Source organism: Lepidochelys kempii, chromosome 2 (genome assembly GCF_965140285.1).
Source record: "Lepidochelys kempii isolate rLepKem1 chromosome 2, rLepKem1.hap1, whole genome shotgun sequence".
NCBI classification, from domain to species: domain Eukaryota; kingdom Metazoa; phylum Chordata; order Testudines; family Cheloniidae; genus Lepidochelys; species Lepidochelys kempii.
The window spans coordinates 242553971-242576667 of record NC_136381.1 but is presented as its reverse complement, the minus strand read 5'-3'; the positions used below and the strand labels follow the sequence as shown (position 1 = coordinate 242576667).

The following is a 22697-nucleotide window of genomic DNA, read 5'->3' as shown; positions in this document are numbered from 1 at the left end:
TAGATTATTAGAGAGAAAACTACCACAGGTTCATATTATTTCTTATATTTAGGGATCCAAATTTTCTCATCTCATTAGCACTGAAGGAATTCTGACTTTGTATATTGGTCTTATCCTATCTAATCAGAAGAATTGTTGGGGATGGGGGAAATCCCACTCGGCGATTTTTCAGGAAGTCTTGCATTTCTGTCTGCTGTCAAATTTTTTATCTGCTTTTACATACTGAGGATGAAATGTTTTAAATTTGGGTAACACAGGGCCCAGGCCTTATAAAAAGGTCTATATGAAGGAAATCTGCCAATTCTTAATGGAGACTTAGCAAATGTGTCTGGATAATATTTTTAGAAATATAATGAGGCAAATCCAGCCCTGGTCTAAGTCAGCCGGATTTGTCTCCCCACTTACATTAGAACGAGGTCTGATTAAGAAAAGATTAGGTCTATATGATATTCATCATGGTTGCTACACAAAAGTCACATGGCAACAACAGCAAAACTCAGTCTGAGTCTCTCCTGCTTCCAGCCTGGAAATCCCGTCTTAATGCCTGACACAAATATAATAAAATGTACTTGTGAGGGAGAGAGGGTTGTGTCCACTTGGCTCTCATTTACCAGTTTTTTAGCTTTCCCAACTCCTTGGTGGGCTAGTGAGATGAACCATGGTGACCTTCCTGGCTCGATGTTGTGCAGTTATTGGCACTGCTTGCACCTTGGTAAACTGTATTTAAGCAAGATTTTTGAGACTGCTTCTGTTTTGTCCTGGAATGCTTACTTTCACCACACTTGCCAAAAGCAAAACATGGTGGCTGTGGTATTTATATGATGGAACGTAGCTTTCACAGGCCAAAAAATGACCTTCCTGCCCAGTAGGAAAGATACAGGCCCAGTTGCTTAAAGTCACTGTGCCCACGCTTGAATAGAACATAATAAGAAAAGCAAAAACTCTTCTCAGGTGGGTCCCACAATCCTCTCCCTAAACTGCCTTTGTTATTTATTTAGGAACACTCCAATCTTTAAACCCCAAGCTGATGGCCACAGTGACTGGGAATCATAGAATCATAGAATAGAATATCAGGGTTGGAAGGGACCTCAGGAGGTCATCTAGTCCAACCCCCTGCTCAAAGCAGGACCAATCCCCAATTTTTTCACGAAATGGCCCCCTCAAGGATTGAACTCTCAACCCTGGGTTTAGCAGGCCAATGCTCAAACCACTGAGCTATCCCTCCTCCCATCTTTATGTACAGCATTAAGTAATTGACAATTATGGTAGTATGTTCCTACCTGAGAAGCATCAGATATTGGCCATTTCTTGGACTGTGCAAGATTCTGGCTGCCAGACTTATGAACCTATAGTGTGGCAAACCTTATGTCAGCAACAGTGGTGAACATTACTCTCTGGTGGGCTAGTGTGTCCTCCTGAAATCTCTCTCCAGCTGCCACCTAACCATTATGCAGCCTTGATAAAGTTTTATTTGAAAAGTGTTCTGAGCTGTGTCCCAAACAAACCATCCACATGCCAGCAAGTCTACACAACAGAAGAGATGGCATGGTGAAGGCCTAGAATGATGCAACTCATACAAAGGAGGGTGTGCTTCAAAAAGTATTTTCCTCAGGAGTCGACTTCTGCATTTCCAGGTGGTCATAAAGAAAAATTCTACCTCTTCTCATAGTAAAATATTAGAGAAAAGACAGTCTGTCTTTCTTTTTGGAGAATCTGGTCAAAAATGAAAGTGTGCTTGTATTCTCAAGAGTGTCTGTAAAAATTGCACTTTCCTATTTGATCTGATGAAGTGAGCTGTAGCTCACGAAAGCTCATGCTCAAATAAATTGGTTAGTCTCTAAGGTGCCACAAGTACTCCTTTTCTTTTTGTATTCCCTGTGTTTGTTAGAGTGGTATCTGCCAACTTTGGTGACAAAAAATAGTTTATGTTCCTGTTAATCTTGCAGAGCCAACACAAGATGGAGGGAGCTAGATTATGTATGTTTCATCTTGTGTATCATCAAATACAGCCCAGTAAACAATTTTGCAAGTTGAAAATCAAGGTGGGTTCTTACATGATTCTGTCTTGTAACCCTGCCTGCTGTTAGCAATAAGATAGAATCAGTTTGATATTAAGCAACTGGGGTACATGAAGCTTACTTATTGCATTTTTTGAACCATTTTTAATTTTTTGTAAATATTGTTTTTAATGGTTAAATTTTTACTTGTAAAATTAGTCATTTGATCTGGAGTTGGGGGCCTGGGGAGAGAGAAGGATAGAGAGAATAAAGTGGAAGTGTAGAATAGCACATTTTAGAGTCCCTTTTCAGAGCAGAATTTGTCTAAGGCCTAATCCTGTTTCCTCTGAATGAAATAACATTTTGGCCATTGAATTGGATGGAAGTAAGATTGATAGACCAATGTCCCATGGTTCTACAAGGGACAGATAGTTAGATATTTAAGTTAAATAGCATCTTTACATTTCTAATTTCTGAGCTTACTTAATTAGAGCAGTTTGGAAAGCTTTTTCAAATATTTCTTTTGTCATATTCATATTATTTTTATACAACTCCAGCAGTTCATGAGCCACACTAAGCTTATAAAGCAAATGAAGCTACAATAACTGCTGTAAAAACTAGATAAACATCGCATTTTGTATTCATCAACGTGCTAATTAGGGGATCATTTGTACTGACAGGTCAAATATAACGCAGTAGAATCAAAAGAGACCAGTGTAACTTCCCAGAAGGTAAAAAACATTACTATATTGTTATTGCTTTAGTAATAAGCAATAAGCATTATCTCTAGAAGCAGTTTTCAGTGACTCACCAGAAGATAGAGTATAATCCAGCCAGGCTTTCAAGTAAATTTTGATATAGTAAATATTGAAATAAGCATAGAGAAGATTGTTGTTCTAAATAAACTTCAAACCAAGCCAGGTGTTTGAATTTCTCTGCTCTACAACGGGGCAGGGCACAATCATGTAGCTAAATGTCTGTCAAGATCTCCATTATAAACCTTGTTATAAACATTAAGGTGCCACAAGTACTCCTTTTCTTTTTGCGAATACAGACTAACACGGCTGTTACTCTGAAACCTGTCATTATAAACCTTGCAAAACCATTACAAACCCATGTTTACTATCTCAGCCATTTCAAGTGAAATCACGCCGTTGATATTACATGTATGTTGCTAGCCCAGAGATGAGGAGTATATATTTCAAACATTCTGGGTTTTTCTGGTTGTTGGTATTTTAATTACATTTAATAAAGTTACATCTTTTGCTAAAATCTATGTTATCAAATTGACAATTTTGGGGTATTCTGTGACACATAAGAACAGCCATACTGGGTAGACCAATGGTCCATCTAGCACAGAATGCTGTCTTCCAGTAGTGGCCAATACAGGTGCTTCAGAGGGAATGAACAGAACAGGTAATCATCAAGTGATCCATCGCCTGTCACCCATTCCCAGCTTCTGGCAACAGAGGCTAGGGACACTTCAGAGCATGGTTTTGCATCCTTCCCCAACCTGCCTAATAGCCCTCCTGGGTATAACTAGTATTCTATATTGACCCCCCACATATACTGGAAAACTGAGGCACAGAAAGGTTAGGTAATGTACTCAGTGTCAAACATCAGTAGCAGAGATGGGTAGAGTTTGCAGTAGGCTGGTCTTAAAATTAGTATTGGCTATATTTAATAAAGGTTTCTGGAGCTGCTGGCAGGTTTCTAATGATCTATCAGCCAGCTTTCTGCCCACTTAGCACATTGATGCCTTCTGTCATGTCATTTCTTGTTAAATCATTGAGATGCCTAAGATGTAAAAAGAAATGCCAGACTCCTTACATTAGGGTTTTTATTATTATTATTATTGTGCTGGATGGGCAGACAGCTGGCTTCTGTATCACCATAATGCGTGCACAACCCTCAAGCACCAGCACCCGCCAAATCAGCACAGCTGTCAGGCATATGTATTGAGCCCAGAAAATAAGAATTATTACTTACCCAGCTCTATTTCCCTTCTCTCCCTCCATCCTGGACAGCTTGCAATGACAGATACCCACACTGGCACTGAATTACTCATTGTATGGGCTAGGTGAATATCTGCTATCAGGAGGGAGACCAGTACATGGTCACTCACGTTGCAATAAGACACAGGTTTCCATAGTCTAATTAACTTGTTCAATTAAGTATTTTTGAGAAATTTTTGAGACTCAGCTCCAAACATGCCAAAGGAAAATACGTTTGGTAGATTTCCATGCTCCTAAATCCTTTGTGTGTCTCTGCTCATCTCTCTTCCTCCTGCTTCTGAATGCAGAACAAAGCACAGCTCAGAGCTAGAGAGCAATAGCAAGCCCCTGTCTTCATCTATTTTAACACTAAAGTGATGGGAACTGGATCATCTGTCCCACTCACTTTCCTTCATCACTTTGACATAATTTGGGTGCATTATAGAGGGAAGAAACAGGGCAAACAAATTAGCCCTCCTACTTGTATATGTGTGAATGCATTTAACTTTAGTTGCCATACTGAGACATGTAGTACATTCATTTTCCAACCTCCAGTCTCTCTTGGAGTGGATAGTGCCACTAATTATTGATTCTGTGTCAGAAAAGATATCTCAAATAGAACAGCCAATTTCTTAAAAATAGTTAAGCCAGTAAAAAATCTGCCCAAGTATCCAAGCTCCAAACATATCTGGAAATATTGAAAAGTAAATTATGGGCATGGTGTACTCCAAATCCTCATCTTCACATCTCTTCATAATTCCATCCCACACCTCCTTCTATTTCCTTCTTTCTGCCCAGTCCTTTTCTTCTGTCTACTCCCTTTATCTCTTTCACCCACATTTTTCTTATGCCTGAAACAGAATATCACTACATGCCTGCCAAGCTCCAACCCATCGCTGATTTTTAAAAAACGAAACCCAAGAAACTTCCAAAGAAACCTCCTAAACCTATGGTGCAACTTTTTCTGCAAAACGTTCCAGCTGGATGCACTTGCGCCATTCTGTGTGTGGTTTTATGTTATACTGGCCATGGCTTTATTAAGTAAGTTGGTCGGGGAAGAGATGTGTTATTTCTTTGGTACACTGAATCAGTGGCACAGTGCTGTGGACACCAACAGCACTTTCTATATAAAATAATTAATAGCACACAAACCAGAATTAACCTCCTCACCGGCCATTGCTTAAGTTTTCCCATTTTACAAGTTTGTACCTGGTTTGGGAGGCTAAATTAGATGTTAACAATCAAAAACCTATTTAATTTTGGCAGTAGTATCCTGAAAGGAACTGTGTTGGGAAAGGAGGTCTGAGTAATTTGGACACATTAGCCTACAAAAAGCAGAAGAGAAGGGAAGAAGAAAGCTTGGAGAATAATTTTGTGCAGCAGAAAGGAATTTAAGTCTCGTGAAGTTAGAATGCAGTGCTCTATTTAACAAATTTCTGTAGCCTCTTCTCTAAAACCACAAATGCTTTCATGTCAATCAGAGTTTTGATAAATTACGTTCTGAATGGGAATGAGAGAGCTGGATGATTGTTCCATTTATAAAGATGCATGATCTGAAATTTGATTTCATCCCTTATACAGATTAATATTTTGGTGGCAGATAACCTTTCACATACTTACGGTCATAACTTCACATGGGAAGATATTGACAGGGACCAAGTTAGTTGTCCGTTTATCGTCCAGATAAGGAGCAGATAGTGCACATAGTTTTTAGCAACCAGCTGGTTCTCATCTGAGTGATAAAGGGCCATGATGGAGATCCTCATTCTTAGTTTAAAAAAAACAACCAAAACCTGACTCCCTTAAGATGAAGACAACCTGCAGCGTGGAACATTTTGCTTGTGATTCTGAGATGGTTTGGTTAATGCAGCCCATTGTAGTTTAGTACTAGTGCACAACGGTGGAACCATCGAGCGATGCTGCTGCTACCAGTAATCATTGAGGCAAAATGATGGGAGCCAGTAGCATTTTTGTGAGACGCTAGCCTTCATAGTCATGCCTTTATTGAAAATGGGAAGCTTGTAAGATTTTGTTTACATTAGCTGCCCTTTATCTGTTAATCAAGTTAAATAATGCCAAGATAGCAACGAAACCAGTTTAGGAGGGAATGAAGCCACCTATCAGGAAAAACAGCTCTTCATTTTTACTGTACTGTTGCTTTTACTGTCCATTGCTTTGTCTTGCTAGCAGCATTTACTCCAACTTTGACATATTTTTTTTACACAAACTTTCCTGAAACAAGGGTAGACAAAAGATTTATTGAAAAGCCCTTTGTGTACCTCCCATCCAGTTTTTGTTACTGTAGAAAAGGCATTGTATCTTTTGTTAAATATTTGTGTAGCTGACTGTTGATGTCTTTATTTAGATCTCTCATTTGAGATTCTAATTAGAAACTGAAAAAACTCTTTCCCATGAAAATAGTAAAATACATGGTTCCTGTTACAAAGCACAACCATCTAAACACAATGATCTTGTTGTTTATTCTTTATGCAAACTGCAGCTTATCAGCCTACCTGGTGTGAATTTCTATGAATTTCTCTATGGTTCTAAACTTTCTTCGTGTATCTTTCTAAAAATCTGTTGGGATTGTCTCTCAGGGGAGTTTGATAGTTGTCTTTAGAGCTTCGTTGTCACATGGAAAATGGTTACATTATACAGTTGAGTAAAAAGCTAGACATTTGTTACTTGAACTCAGGGATACAGGGCTATCTTTCTGGGAAAATAAATCATTTGATTGCATAAGTTTACTAATCTATTTAGACTCATTTTCACACTTTCTTTAAACAAAGTGAAATAAAGATTAGTTCATCTTTGAATATAATTGGCATGGAAGTTAAATTCCTGAACACTCTATGTATTTTTTTACAGCATTTCAAATTTTAACATTTTTATTCTTCCCAAATTTGCCTTTGATTTCTTTGCATCAGAGGCTTAGAATATTGTTTAATTTACTTTTTAGTAAAGCTGCCACTTGTAATCTGCAATTTAAAAAAACCTAATAAAACAAATCCTCATTTCACAATTTAAACCTTAGTGAGTCTAATTCACTTGCACTGCAAGTTTATTATTCTCCTGCAGCTTGACGTGCCTCCAATTGCAATTGTGTTGACCCTTCAATGCAGGATCTCCCCAGTGCTTATCAAACTGGGAAAGATAAGTCCACAATTTGGAACTTCATTAAATATCTCATTTATATTAAACAGATGATAGCTTAGAACAGAAATAATAATTTTACAGACGTATGACCTCTGACTCTGGTCTTTGTGGTCATCATCTTCGGAATGCAATGAATTTCTCAAATGCCCACCCACTCTGTGTTCCTGGCATGGAGCCAGTCACCAAATGTCATATGATGTTAGCCCATTGGGTTGACTTCAAAGCCTCTCTTGTGAAGATTGTAGTTGAATGCTTTGTAGCTCTTGAAGCAGATTTTATTTAAAGACTTTAATAGCATAAATTGCTTTGTCATGCTAGAAATTTGAATAGTATGAATCATAATGGGGAGCTATTTAAAAATGTTGCTTATTATTTTAAGTTGTGAAAGTACAAACTGTTCTTCTTCCTTTAGAGACTATTCCTGAGAAGTGCTGAGTACTCTCAGTGCTTGGTGACTTCCAAGGCATTGCAGTATGCCCCAAATCTTCTGGGAAGCATTCAGTATAGGGCAGTGTAGAAAGCATTAATAGCAGTTAATTCTCATGATTAAAACATTAATCGTGGTTTAAATCACGCTGTTAAACAGTAGAATGCCAATGGAAATTTATTAAATATTTTTGGATGTTTTTCTACATTATTAAATATATTGATTTCAATTACAACACAGAATACAAAGTGTACAGTGCTCACTATTATTATTTTTGATTACAAGTATTTGAACTGTAAAAATAAAAAGTACTGTAGTGCGATCTCTTTATAGTGAAAGTGCAATTTACAAATGTAGACTTTTTTTTGTTACATAACTGCACTCAAAAACAAAACAGTGTAAAACTTTAGAGCCTACAAGTTCACTCAGTCCTACTTCTTGTATAGCCAATCGCTAAGACAAATGAGTTTGTTTACCTTTACAGGAGACAGTGCTGCCCATTTCTTATTTACGATGTCACCTGAAAGTGAGAACAGGCATTCGCATGGCAATTTTTGTAGCCGGCATTTCAAGGTATTTACATGCCAGATATGCTAAACGGTCGTATGCCCCTTCATGCTTCAGCCACTATTCCAGAGGACATGCTTCCATGCTGATGATGCTCGTTAAAAAAAATGCAATCATTACTTTGTGACTAAACTTCTTGGGGGAGAATTGTATGTCTCTTGCTCTGTTTCACCCGTATTCTGCCATGTATTTCATGTTATAGCAGTCTTGGATGATGACCCAGAACATGTTAGTTTAAGAACACTTTCACTGCAGATTTGTCAAAACGGAAGGAAGGTACCGATGTGAGATTTCTAAATATAGCTACAGCACTCAAATCAAGGTTTAAGAATCTGAAGTGCCTTCCAAAATCTGAGGGGGATGAGGTGTGGAGCATACTTTCAAAAGTCTTAAACGAGCAACACTCTGATGCAGAAACTACAGAACCCAAACCACAAAAAAGGAAAATCAACCTTCTGTAGGTGGCATCTGACTCATGATGATGAAAATGAACATGTGTCAGTCCACATTGCTTTGGATCATTATCAAGCAGAATCTGTCATCAGCATGGATGCTTGTCCTCTGGAATGGTGGTTGAAGCGTGAAGGGGCATAGGAATCTTTAGCGCATCTGGTATGTAATTATCTTGCGACGCTGGTTACAGCAGTGCCATGCGAATGTCTGTTCTCACTTTCAGGTGACATTGTAAACAAGAAGAAGGCAGTATTATCTTTTGAAAATGTAAACAAACTTGCTTGAGCGATTGGCTGAACAAGTAGTAGGACTAAGTGAACTTGTACATGCTAAAGATTTACATTGTTTTTGTTTTAATGCAGTTTTTTTGTACATATTTCTACATTTGTAAGTTCAACTTTCATGATAAAGAGATTGCACTACAGTACTTGTATTAGGTGAATTGAAAAAATACTATTTCTTTTGCTTTTTACGGTGCAAATATTTGTAATAAAAAATAAATATAGAGTGAGCACTATGCATTTCGTATTCTGTATTATAATTGAAAACAATATATTTGAAAATGTAGAAAAAATCCAAAATATTTAAATAAATGGTATTCTCTTATTGTTTAACAGAACAATTAATCGAGATTAATTTTTTAATTGCTTGACAGCCCTAATTCAGTACCTTGCAGAATCTGGGCACTAGTGTATTTTGATAGATCATGAGATATTTATATGCTAAAGGATTCATATAACAATATTGTGCATTGACTTCTAAACATAGCTTTAGATAAAATGGCCAAAACATACTGACCTTTGATGCCCTAAATGATTACAAAACAACGCAATTATTTTTGCTGTATTAGTTCATCAGAATTTCTCCTCAGGGGATCTGGGAATTAATTTAATAGCTAAGCTGAGGGTTGACATTTTGTCCAAAATACCCATCATCACTCAGTTATCAGTAACTACAAGGATCCAAATGACTGGTTCAGGCACCTCAAAAAAGCTCAGTAAGCAGAGTGATTGGACAGTTCAGGAATTGGATAATGGGAGATGAAGTCTTTCACGTCTGTGGTTATTGGCCTAAGTGAAACAAGTTGGAAGTCTCAACTGGTTCCCTTGTGGACATGTGTTCATATCACTCCTGGGACCCTTAGTGGAAGTCTCAGCAGAGAGGCTAACAGAGATGCTGTTGCACCTAGATCAGTGGTACTCAGACCTCAGTGGTTCAGGAGCGAATAGCCCAACTTGATTGTCATGCACATTGTGTAAAGAGTCGTCACTTTGGATGGGCTATCATCAGCAGGAGAGTGAATTTGTGTGGGAGGGTGGAGGGTGAGAAAACCTGGATTTGTGCTGGAAATGGCCCACCTGATGATCACTTTAGATAAGCTATTACCAGCAGGACAGTGGGGTGGGAGGAGGTATTGTTTCATATTCTCTGTGTATATATAAAGTCTGCTGCAGTTTCCACGGTATGCATCCGATGAAGTGAGCTGTAGCTCACGAAAGCTTATGCTCAAATAAATTGGTTAGTCTCTAAGGTGCCACAAGTACTCCTTTTCTTTTTTAGAGTGGTTAATAATTAAATCACACAGTGCTTTAATATCATGTGCTGCTGAGAGCTGCCAGAGACACATTGAAGAGCCACTTGCAGCTTGGGAGCCTCAGTCCGAGTATCGCTGCCTTAGATTATGTCAAAATTGTATTTATTTCACCCTATAAGAGCTTTGCTTTCCCCTGAAGTCTGATTCTCTTTAGTACATTGAGGAAAACCTATTTTTTCTTCTTTCTGAAAATCTATTCTGTGCATATAGGAAGAGAGGTGACTAGATTCTCCCAGAGAAAACACAGGGGCACCCTCCAGACACACACTAGACAGTTCTGATGAAGGACAGCTGGGAGAGGGGGAGAGAAATGGTGTTTGTTCTTTCTCCCCCTATTTGCATGACCAATCAACATCCTTCTGCACCACATAGGGGATCTGGTTTTTCATACATGAGTGGAGTTCTGTCTTGAGGACTCATGCTGGACAGAGGACTCTTGGCTGTGTAAGGGACCTGTCGGGTTTTGGAAATGCTGATTGTTGTGAAACTGACAGGGATGCCGCAAAAGGCCCTGAAAACATGGGACATTCACAGATTTGATGGGCATGTGAAATCTCTTTACCCTAAGGGGAAAAGTCTGAGCAAAGACTTTATCATAAACAGCAGGTTTTCATGTATGTCAATACTAATGTGTACAACAGGGATCTTCATGTGGGATCCCATGATAATTATGTACAAAAGCAAATTTCACCATTTCAAAAAGGGTCAGAGGCCCAATTCCAAATGGAGTTCCCTGTTCTCCTCTGCTTGAAGGAGTCTTGTCCTGACAACCTATCAATGTGTGAAAGAGGCCAAGTTGTTTGTCAGATAATATTGAAACATGCAAACTGTACATTTCAGGAATTATGCTGCAAAGGTAGACCAAAATGTGATGTTTTTTGTCTACATATTTTCTGTTGAAACGATTGAAATCTGACAAGGCACCATGGGAGGTGCAGTGTAAAGTGTCATGGAAAGTTGGTCATTAAGCAGAGCTGTCACTGCAAATTATTTTGGGTCCGGGATGAAAAGTTCTAGCGCATTTGGTGCCCAGCCGGGTCCAGGCCTTAGGCAAGTTGTTATCGTCCCCCCATGCTGTTAAATGGACTTCAGTGCTGATTTTCCTCTCTCTATGCAGTTGGAGTCACCTGGAAGCCCTCCTGGGCCAGAGCTGCCTATAGACACTATACTGGATGACAGGGAACGTAGAATTTCTCATTCGCTGTACAGTGGGATTGAGGGTCTCAGCGAATCGCCCACAAGAACTGCAGCACTAAGTAGGATAATGGGTGAGTCAAGTAGACTCTGCTAATCAGATCTTGTTTTTGTCCTTTCTTTGGCTCATTGAAGGGTGATTAATGTATTATTTATGTGCGAAGCATGGAACATGAAAGTGGCAATGACCAATTTAAAGCATGCCTTTTTAAAAGAATTGTTCATCACAAGCCTTCTAGCTAGCTTAATGTGAGAGGGGAAGTCAATCAATTGATTGATATAGTAAGTTTCAGATCCCAAAACAGGTGGCAGAACATTTAAAATGTTTTTCAGTGTCTGAAGTGAGAAGCTACACTTCATGTTAGTCTTTTTGGTCTGAGTGGTGAAGTTTCATACAAATAAAATGTCAGTGAATATTACTATAAAGAATGTATGGTTATGTTTCAGCACTGATTCACCTTCACTTTAATCATGCTCAAAAAGAAAATAACGTAAACTGAAGCCAATATGTGTAATAACGTCTTTCCTTATTTCAGTTGAATTTCTGCTTTGCAGGGCACCAGTTTTAAAACCTTGTAAGTGATTTTTATGCATCCTTTGTTTGGATTCTGTGCCGTACTGTCTGCATAGCCCCCAGTGGGTAATGAGGTTATTAGCACTTGCTCTGCAGCAGTTCAGCTTTCTACTAACAGATTTAGTTCATAAAGACTTGTCTTGCCACAGGAGTGGTTGGACTTACTGAGTAGCTCAATCATGGGATTAACTTGTAAGGATTTTCAAATTTAAAACACAAGAAGATGTTTGATTAAAATAGCACCTGACATAAAATACTTCTATTGCTAGCTTGAGTTGCAAGTCCTGAACTCCAACATAGCCATTACATCCACTGCCTTTTTGTATGTTTGACATATATGTACAACATTAAAATTGGAGATCCTGTTATAGAATTGACATGAGGAAGAGTGAATTTAGTTTTCAGTTCCCTAGGATAGCTATTCAGCTTCAGAAAGTGAAAATCTCCATTTATGGCATTTTGCTAGTTATTGCTTTGTAAATATTTCTCCTTGTACTTTTTGAAGTAGAAAAATCATCCTTTCTTAGACCTCTGTGAAACACCACAGTTTTGGTTTGTGAGATTTTGTATCCGTTCAGTCATATTGTAATCTGAATGCATGCAGCAAAGCCAAAACTAAAACTGAAAAGTTATCTTAAGCTCTATTGCATTGCATTTTGTACTAGCCAAAAGAAAAATAATGTGACCAAGTATCACAAATCCACGAAACTTTGTCTCAAAAAATTCACGTCTGTCTAAAGAAAGTGACAAGTTTTATTTTGAGATCTGATTAAAAGTTCAAGGAGTGAAAATCTGTCTGAAATTGTTAGCACTGTAGTTTTAAAAGTGACACTAGTCTAATTTTGCTATTTCAGTTTTCCAGATAAAATATTTGTACAGCACTTAGCTACTGTTTTTTTTTCTATCAGTGTGCAGGGGATTTACGTGTAAAATTCATATATGCATTAATGAGTTACCATGTAAACATCTTGTGCAGCAACAGGTGAATAGGCCCTGAGAGAGAGTATTTGGTATGCATGTCAAGGGATACACTATAATTTGACATCAAAGGAATATAGGATTTGCCCTGCTGAATAAAACTAGTTGTCCATCAAGTCCAGTTTCTTTCTTTCAACAGCGACCAATAGCTGAAGTCTCAGCAGGCAAAAACAAACAAAACCTTACCCCTTCCAAAACCCCTTAAAACCTACTATTCCCCTGGCCAGCTCTGCAGTGTGTGCTGTGCATATAGGGGATAAAAGTCCATCCAGACTCTTGCAAATATTCATTTTAGGGATGATTAGTGCTATGAAATTAGGTTGGCTTAACTACAATGCTCAAGGCTGTGAAAAATGTTCTGCCCTGTGCAACGTAACTAAGCCAACCTAAGTCCCAGTGTAGATGGGATTTTTCCATCGACCAATCTATTTCCTCTAGGAGAGATGGCGTTACTGTGATGACAGAAGAACCCCTTCTGTCACTGTAGTGTCTACACTAAAAATGCTACAGTGGCACAGCTCCAGTGCCACTGTCGTGTTTCCAGTGTAAACCTATCCGTACATTCTGAAGCATAGGTACTGATTCTGTCTCTCTCAGCCCTCATCCTTAATGGGACTCCACGGTTACGCAGCTGGACACCACAGAGGAGGTCAAACCAAGTTTGAAAATGTATATACATGTGATCTAGCCCACCATGGTTAGAAACTGGTTAGCATAGCTCTGTTACCCCATCACATTTAAAACCAGTTTGCAGGCCGGTGTGGATTGACTAAAATCTTAAAAGTTTGGAATGCCTCAGTCAAGTCCTCTCTGATAAGTTTTTCTTCTTTGGTCAAATAAAATCCTAGTTATTGCAATCTTCTGCCTCATGTTGTGTGAGTGTATGTATGAGTCAGTGTGTACTAAATAGCACAACGTAAATGTGTTTGCATTACCTGTGGTCACAGAAGTGGTCAGTAACCACAAACCTGCTTGTTTTGGCATACGCAGAAAGACTAGTGTTGTTAATATAAACCACATGACAAGCACACACATCATCCATTGGACCTAGCAGTTCTAATAGCATTTATAATTTGAGATTTCCTAGACTTTTTTACTTCCGTGATAACTGAGGTATATTGTCCATACTATTACCATACTTCCTCTGTGAAAACTTGGATTCACCTGCATGGTTGCCTCTCATCTGGGCCTAAAAATAAGGATTTATGCCCGTCCTCTTTACTGGGTTTCTAGTTTTGGTCTTTTTTGGTCTAGATTCAAAAGTGTTTCGAGGCAACATGTTTGCAATTCCTCCAAAGTGAAATTTAAAGTAAAATCATGTGGTCATGTACTAACTTGCTTGTGCCCAGGCTTAAAAATTGAAGACCTTTTTTTCTGAAGTACTGTAGCTATTTTTCGTCCATGATGCAACTGATTTCTGTCATACACAATTATAGAACTGCTTTCAACGTAAATTACTCTTATTGAGGCAATGTTTGAGTACAAAGTCATCTTGCATCTCTTAGCTTTAGTTGCAGCCTGAATGCTTGCTGATTTCTTATGACCATAGCAAGGTTTGATGCTAAAGGTGACTAATCAGAAGTTATTTATCAAGGTTTTGTTTAGAATAAAATGACTTAGATTGTATGCAGTGAAGTTTTAACTGTGTTGGTCACAGGATATTAGAGAGGTGAGGTGGGTGAAGCTCTCTCACCAGCAGCAGTTGGTCCAATAAATGATATTCCCTCACCCACCTTGCCTCTCTAATGACTGGGATGAGAGGCAATGTCAATCTAAATGTCCCAATGTACCTCATAAACTACCATACATATGCACAACAGGAATTGCTTTGCTCACTCTAAAAGCACAGCTTTCTTTGTGTTGCAATACAGTAGCAGCACTACAAAAAGATTTAGAATAGAGGTCTTCAGAAGCTGCTCAGCTTCTAAAATGTATAGAGTTTCTCTAAACTCAGAGTCTATACCTTAGAGAGGTTGTGTAGAATTCCAACAGGCAATCTCAAGAGCAAATTCTTGAACCAGTAGTCCAATCTAGTTCTATCAAAGAGTTCTAGGTGTGAGGTATCATCCTTTTTTTGAGACGTTTCTTGCAAGGCAGTGGATTCATCCTTTCCAAAGGTTGGTTCTGTTTACAGCTGGCTGTAAACTCCCCACAGAAGACATGGTTAACTTTCTCCCTCAGTGAGGTGTGTCCAACTGTGTCCTGAAAGTGAAACCCTTCTCCCACTTGGTTTCATCTGCAATGAAAATCCTGGGTGCTTCAAGTTTAAAATAAAAATAAAATAAAATTTAATAAAAATAAAATAAAATTTAATAAAAATAAAAAAATAATTTTATTTATTTTATTTATTTATATGAATAAAATAAAATTTAATAAAAATAAAATAAAATTCTTCACACTTGACAAATATTAAAAGTGGTAGAGGAAAAGTTAAAAATGTTACTGAATTACTTTAGCCTCTCAAACTGGAAGTTCAATTTGTAAAATGCAATAAGGTTCTACTTTTTCATAATCAACTCTTTGGAGACATTATTAACTATAGAGTTAACAATCTTGTAGGCAATATGTTTGAAAAGGAGTACATTACCAGGCTAACCATTAACCTATCCATCAAAGAAGTGATTGCTGGGCAAAGAATTAGCTGTTATGCAAACTGAACACATTCATTTCAGTTTGACAGTGATGGGTTGTTTACCATTTAGTACTGATGTATTTCAGTCATTTTCATCTATTTTAGAAAACATCTCATTCAGCCACAAAATTTTCATTAAATAACCTTATAAAATACATTCAATTAGCTAATATCCTGTTGGGTTAGCTAATGTTCTTTTGTATCAGTTTATTGGCATAATTAAAGAAACAGTACAGCAACATGATTATATAAAAGGGAAAAAATTAGAATTGCTATAGATCCCATAACTCCATACAGGTTTTTCCACTTGTATTTATGTGTATTATAAGTGATGAGCAAAATATTAATATCTGGCCACATGTGTGGCTCATTTTAACAAAACATTTCCAATTCTACAACACCATGGGGTTCTGTCTCTCTATTACATATCCATATATAATATATCATACCATATGGTAAGTCAGCTGATCTCATAAAACTTATTCTTCATTGTTCATAAGTGCGACAGTTTTGTTAATTACATTTTATATTAAAACAAAGTTTCCTGAAACATTTACCATTTTGTTTCATGGTGATTTATTGGAAATATTTAAGCCTATGCCTAGGAAACAACCAAACTTTTTAGAAGGCAATTTTTTAGCAGACAACAATGTCTAGAGGGATAGTGTTGAGTTACAGAGAAGCTTATATCGCATGGAAGAATTTGAATAATAAATACACTGGAGTTACTCTTAATAACTTGCCAGTTGCCTGAGATAACTGAATAACTTTATTTCCATATTTGCAGTATGATTGGTATTCCTTATAGCAAGTATAAGTAAGTTTAGCTCAGTGATGTTACAAATATTGAGGTAATCTTATATTTTTAAGACTAAACTGACAACGTTTCAAGGCTGATCATTTTCTGTGGCATCAGTTTTACTGTTCTACTAAATATCTTCACTTGTTCTTTAACCCTGAGCATGTTTGCACTGCAAAACAGGAAATGGTAACTCAGGCTAAAGTTATAGTGATATTACTGAACATCGTCATAAAAAAGCCCCTTTGTGACACATTTGTATCTGTTTAGTCTATTCTGGTGATGTAGGACTTTTATATACATTTAAAAGTTACATCTGCTTTTTGTTAAACAGGTTGAAAAGTGTGTTACACAAAATGCCATAGAAAATATGACTAGAAAATATAATTCCATGTATATTTAGATAGTGGTGGTAACTTCAAAAAGATACAAATTGGCTTTTAGCTGGGAAGAAACAATGTTTCACTAATTAGTAAAACTCCTTAGGGTCCAATGCTACAACTCTTGCCTGTGGGAGTTGTCCCACTGAAGCTGGTTCACATATGAGGTGCAGTGTCAAGCCCCTATGTCATCTCTTTGATTCATGAGGGTGCTGTCTTGATCCCTTTAATATCAATGTCAAAATTCACTTGGGCTTCAGTGGGAACAGAATTAAGGTCTTGGGCCACATTTTCCAAGTTTGGTGCGTAAAATCATGTTTTAAAATCTATATCTCGGCACCTACATAGGTGACTTTATTTATTCATTCATTCATTTAACTATTATAAAAAAAATTCCAAATTTGAAATTTTTCAACCAGCTCTAGCTACGAGTACTGAACACTTCTGAAAATTAAGCCATTTCTTCGGGCATCTAAATATGAATTTAAGTTCTTAATGTTAGTAAACCAAGTTGGAAAATGTTGGCTTTGATGACCCAGGGCTGGATCATGAGAGGTGATGAATCCCTTCCGTTCCCATTGACTCTATTCCTTCTGAGGATCACAGCCTAAGCCAGTTAATGTTCTCCTTCAGTGGGATGTAAGTACTTGATATGTATATTTTCAGACTTCTAAGTAGTAAGTTGCATGTAATTTTACTAATTGTGTTACATCAATCTTATCAGTGATGTGACAGATTTGACATGACATTTTATCATTTGGAGAATATATGATATGTAATATTCAGGGCTTTATCTACAGTTTCTTCCCCCATTCTCTTCCCCATATTAAACAGGTAAATACCAGCTGTCTCCAACAGTGAACATGCCACAAGATGACACTGTTATTATTGAAGACGATAGACTGCCAGTACTTCCACCACATCTTTCTGACCAGTCATCTTCCAGCTCCCATGATGATGTAGGATTTGGAACCACAGATGTTGGCGCATGGGCTAAAGCCGCAATTAATGAATCTACAGACTGGTAAGACAATAGTCCAGAGCATGAAAATGATAGTCAATTGTAATAATTTATTTTTCTTTAGTTTAATGGTTAGCTACACTGAATATTAATCTTTTTTTTTTTTTTAAACATTCAGGTAGGGTGACTAGATAGCAAGTGTGAAAAATTGGAAGAGGGGGAGGGAGCAATAGGTGCCAATGTAAGAAAAAGCCCCGAATATCAGGACTGTCCGTATAAAACTGGGACATATGGTCACCCAATATTCAGACCACAACATTTTCAAACTTTTAATTGCCATGGTTTCAGTAAGGAAGTCGATTCAGATAATTTTGATGGACTTTTACTTTCTAGCTGCATAGTTTTATGCAGTGTCAAAACACATTTAGACAAGTGTTACGAACTTATTAGGACCAAATTGGTATATAGCTGTGTTAACAGAATTAATATTATGTATTCAAATTATAAGATGAACTAGCCTTGTGTTTAATCAGAAAATCTCAGCATTTGTAGGACTGCCTTGTTAAAAGCTTAAGGTTATAAAACATGAAAGATCAATTCCAATGGGAAATGTTAATTTATAAGTCTCTCTATAAATAAGATTTTATTTTGTATATATTTAGGAGACTTTTATCACACATGCAACAGCTTTTATTGTATTTAAGGTAATGAATAATTTTTAGGTAATCTATTTAGAAATTAAGAGCGCTCTTAATTTAGGCCTGCTAGTTATATGTTAATGCTCACATAACATTTAACAAGTTAAGATTTCCTGAATATTTAGGATGAATATGATGTTCAGCATTGTGATTTATAAGTAGTATCATAAAATCAAAGAATATCAGGGTTGGAAGGGACCTCAGGAGGTGATCTAGTCCAACCCCCCGCTCAAAGCAGGACCAATCCCCAATTTTTGCCCTAGATTCCTAAATGGCCACCTCAAGGATTGAATTCACAACCCTGGGTTTAGCAGGCCAGTGCTCAAACTACTGAGCTATCCCTCCACCCCAATGTTAGTATAGTAACATTTCCCATAATTTAAAACACTGAAACCAAATTACCTCGTTATACCTTCCAATTGGATTGAATCTGTGATCTTGTGTGTAGATTTTTACATATGACCCCCAATGGCTAATGTATTAGTATTATTAACTTGTTTATTGTTCTTAATAAAAGAAATATTGCATACTGTTAGTACAGATCTAAGAGAACTGTGCTTTAATTTGCAAGTCTAGTAATTATGTACTGCAATGAGCAAAATAAAAGATGGTCTCTATGGAACCACCTCCTAAGGGTGTAGTGATAATTAACACAAGCAGAGTGAAGAATTAGAATTTTCTTACTAGCCCCATCTACTGTGTCTATTATGAATGTGTCAGCAATATCTTAATAAAATAGCAGTGCAATGGCTTTTCGTTCTGATTTGCACCAGTCAGCTACTTCCTTTTTGATATTATGTTTAGTTGAGTTGATGTTTAGGGATTGATCTTGCTGATTCTAAACAGTGTTTTAATGCCTGTAGTGAAAATAACTTTTTTTCATCTTCATTTTGCTTTTCTCTTAATATTGCAACTTTTTGTGTAGAAAAGTCTCCCCTGTAATTTGGGCCCTTGAAATGTCCATCTGTGTCTTTTGTAAAAGGTTTTAGAGCTGAAAATCTGAGATTTTTAAATTGAACAGCACTTAAGATGTCATGTAATACTTATCTCTGAGTGAATTTTTCAGCTGAATGGCGGTGGGGTGGGGGAGAACCTACACCATAAAGTAAAAGCCCATTTGAAAACTGCAGATGCTTTTTACATTTACTGCTGCAGTGTAACTAACTATTCATATACCTTTCTGAGATTAAATGAAAATAACAGCAAAGAAAATAGATTAGATATTGTGGAATTCATTTTGTACAAAAACCTTTAAATCTCTACCTTTATGAGAAATTGTTGAGGTCTTTAAATACAATTGCAGCTTGTACAATAAATACAATAAAAGAGCAGATCAGTTTAGGGCCTTACTCATATATAATGCTTTTTATTTGTAAAAAATAAATAGCAGCAGAAGTAGATTGTTGCATTAATTTCCTGCTGCTAATGGATGAAGGAAGACTTATAAAATGAAGGTGCATTGTATGATACTGCTGGAAGGCTCAAAGGGTAAAGCTGAGAATATGGATGAAGGGTTATCCAAACAAGAATGGCAGCTGTTCTGAATCACCACAGAAAATGTAAGCTTTTTCCAGCCTGACAATATCTCCCTAATCCTTGATGAAAATGTTATGAAAACAAAGGGGCAATAAGACAGGATTAATAAGTGGAATTTTAATAACACTGAGGGTCAGTAGACGGTTACATTCTTTTAAGAATCAGCTGTCCTTCCAGAAATCTTATTTGTTAAGTACGCTAGAACATAGTAAATTGTGATTGGTATTAACTGAGTTGCAGTAATGTGAGACAGAAGGTGACTTTAACAGCTGAAAAATATTAAAATTAGCTATTTTGGGTTACTAGTTACTCAACTATGCTTGTTGACTTTTTAACATATGGATATTTACCATTTGGAAAGTGTATATGTTCAAATGGCTATGATGTTGGTCTTTGTTAATTATTGAAATAGGTATTGCTTCATTAATAATATATTTTAAATTCTTTATTATTGTGGACATTAAAATGGGTAGCATAATGTGGCATTCTGATATTTCTAGCAAACTAGATTTCAATGAAATTGAGACTTGTAGAACTTGGCATCTAGATGAGAGAAAAATTCTTTGTACTTACGTAGCACCTATAATTTTTAGCATGTTTTGCAAATATTAAGTAATTGGTCCTCATAATGGCTCAGAGGGGGAGATAAGTATGTTAGGTGCAGATGGGGAAGCTGAAGAGAAACTAAGAGGTTAAATGATTTTCTCAAGGACTCAGAAGCAGAGTCAGTCAGTTTAAGAGCTGGGATCAGAACTCAGGAATTCCTGACTCCTCGTCCTGTGTTCAGAACATACCACTGTCTCCACCCTCCTTGATCTACTTTTGAAATTTTTATTTAATCATCAAGTTTTAGTATTTTGGATATGACTTTAAATGAATAAACACACAAACCTAAATTTACATGAACATCATGTTCATCTTTAAAAGAATTATGATATATCTTGGCTAAATAAGCAGTTATGTGAAGATCAAACCAGAAAAAGAGTAAGCTGCCAAAACAAACAGGGTTAGAAATTTAGCCCTTGCAAAGAAAGAAGCACGCAATGTATTCTCTTCAGCAAGATGAAACTGAGCACTTCTAACTTACATAAGCCACATTAACACATGTTGCTAAAGGAATTCCTCACTTTAATATTGTACCAACTCATACCAATACTAGTTGTGAGTTCCTGTGTGGCCTTTGGAAAGATGTTCATGATCTGATTATGAGAGGTGCTGAACACCCATAAGTTTAATTGAAGTAATTGAGAACATATTCCCAAACCCATTTGAGCCATATTCAGCTCACAGTTGCACTGCTATAAATTTTTTTTAAATTCTGTTTTCTCCATCTGTAATGTGGGGATAACACCTACCTCACAGGAATATTGTGACAATTAAATTGTTAATATTTGTAGAGCGCTTAGCCCCCAATTCAACAAAGAAGTTAAGTATGTGCTTAAATGCTTTGCTAAATCATGGCATTGGGTACCACAGAGACAGGCACCTTAGAAATGCCTTCAACAGTTAGATGTAAAGTACTATGGGTCTGAGCCAACACCACTAACGTCAAAAGACATTGGACATTGCCTTCAGTAGGACAGAATCAGGGCCTTTATAAGTGAAAGGTATTGCGTGGCTGTCACTTGTGAGCATATATCCATTGTCAGTCATGCACCTATCCTTATCTCATGCTCCTATCCCAAAACTCATTCACATTCTACAAAATAAATCAATGCATAGCTACAGTATATGGATGTTTAGGCTGAGATTTACACGCTGATGCATTAGTATAAGAGCTATCAGTCAAGGTTTAGCTGGCATTCCTGAGCCGCTTAGTGCCACACCAAACTAAGCTGCAGTATCATGCTAATAGCTCTCTGTGTTTTTACTGCATGTGTTTTCATGTGCATAAGCATTATATACACATTTTTCCATAAAGGTTTAGTAGGCTTTTAATTATTGATGCTTGTTAAATCACTGTTGTTGTGGACACAATAGGCCAGATTCATTCTTGATGCAACTCCGTTTACATTAGTGGTTTATTTAAAATTGGCTGCTTTATCAACAGATAAAGAAGGTAGAAATCATGTACCAAATAAAGACTTTTCTTTGCAGATGACGGGGTTGCATGATCTGAATAAATGTCTGCATGATTTTTTTCCTTCCCACAGCACTCTTAGTCCAGATGTTGATCCGGTGCTTGCCTTCCAGCGAGAGGGTTTCGGACGCCAGAGCATGTCAGAAAAACGCACAAAGCAATTTTCAGATGCCAGTCAGTTGGAGTTTGTTAAAACGCGAAAATCCAAAAGCATGGATTTAGGTAGTGAGTGATATTTCTTTGAATGTTTTATCTGAACGTATTTTTGATGATGTGAATATAGATTTTTGTCATTTCAAATATATGATTGACACACAGAGCTAAACATGTATGTGTGATGGAGTGGTATAAAAACATGAGTGGCCTGTGTACAGTTTGTAAATATCTATAAATTTGCTTGTTGTAAACATGCAAACGTATATGAATATACATGGGTATATACTTATATGCTAAGATACTTCATTGTTGTATGGGGTGTTGTTGTAGCCGTAGTGGTCCCCTGATATTAGAGAGACAAGGTGGGAGAGGTTTGTACCAACTGCTGTTGGTGAGAGAGACAAGCTTTTGAGGTACACAGAGCTCTCCTTCCAGACTTGAAACATGTCTCTCTCTCATCAACAGAAGTTGGTCCAATAAAAGATATTACTGCACCCACCTTGTCTCTGTCAGATATTTCA

At 37.1% G+C, this 22697-nt stretch overlaps 1 protein-coding gene across 14 annotated transcripts in view; it reads left to right on the top strand.

Moving 5' to 3' along the window:
* Positions 1-22697, top strand: part of PARD3 (par-3 family cell polarity regulator) — a 648369-nt gene that overhangs the window by 436384 nt on the left and 189288 nt on the right. For 10 of the 14 annotated variants that reach the window (XR_012157609.2, XM_073334436.2, XM_073334435.2 and 7 more), the window contains 3 exons: positions 11306-11456; positions 17580-17769; positions 22094-22245. Coding sequence is in view for 13 of the 14 variants with exons in the window: in XM_073334436.2 (XP_073190537.1) it covers positions 11306-11456; positions 17580-17769; positions 22094-22245 (493 nt within the window). In the remaining variant the exon portion in view is untranslated. The remainder of the gene's footprint in view (positions 1-11305; positions 11457-17579; positions 17770-22093; positions 22246-22697) is intronic. The other 4 variants (XM_073334438.2, XM_073334431.2, XM_073334428.2 and 1 more) reach the window with 1 other exon arrangement.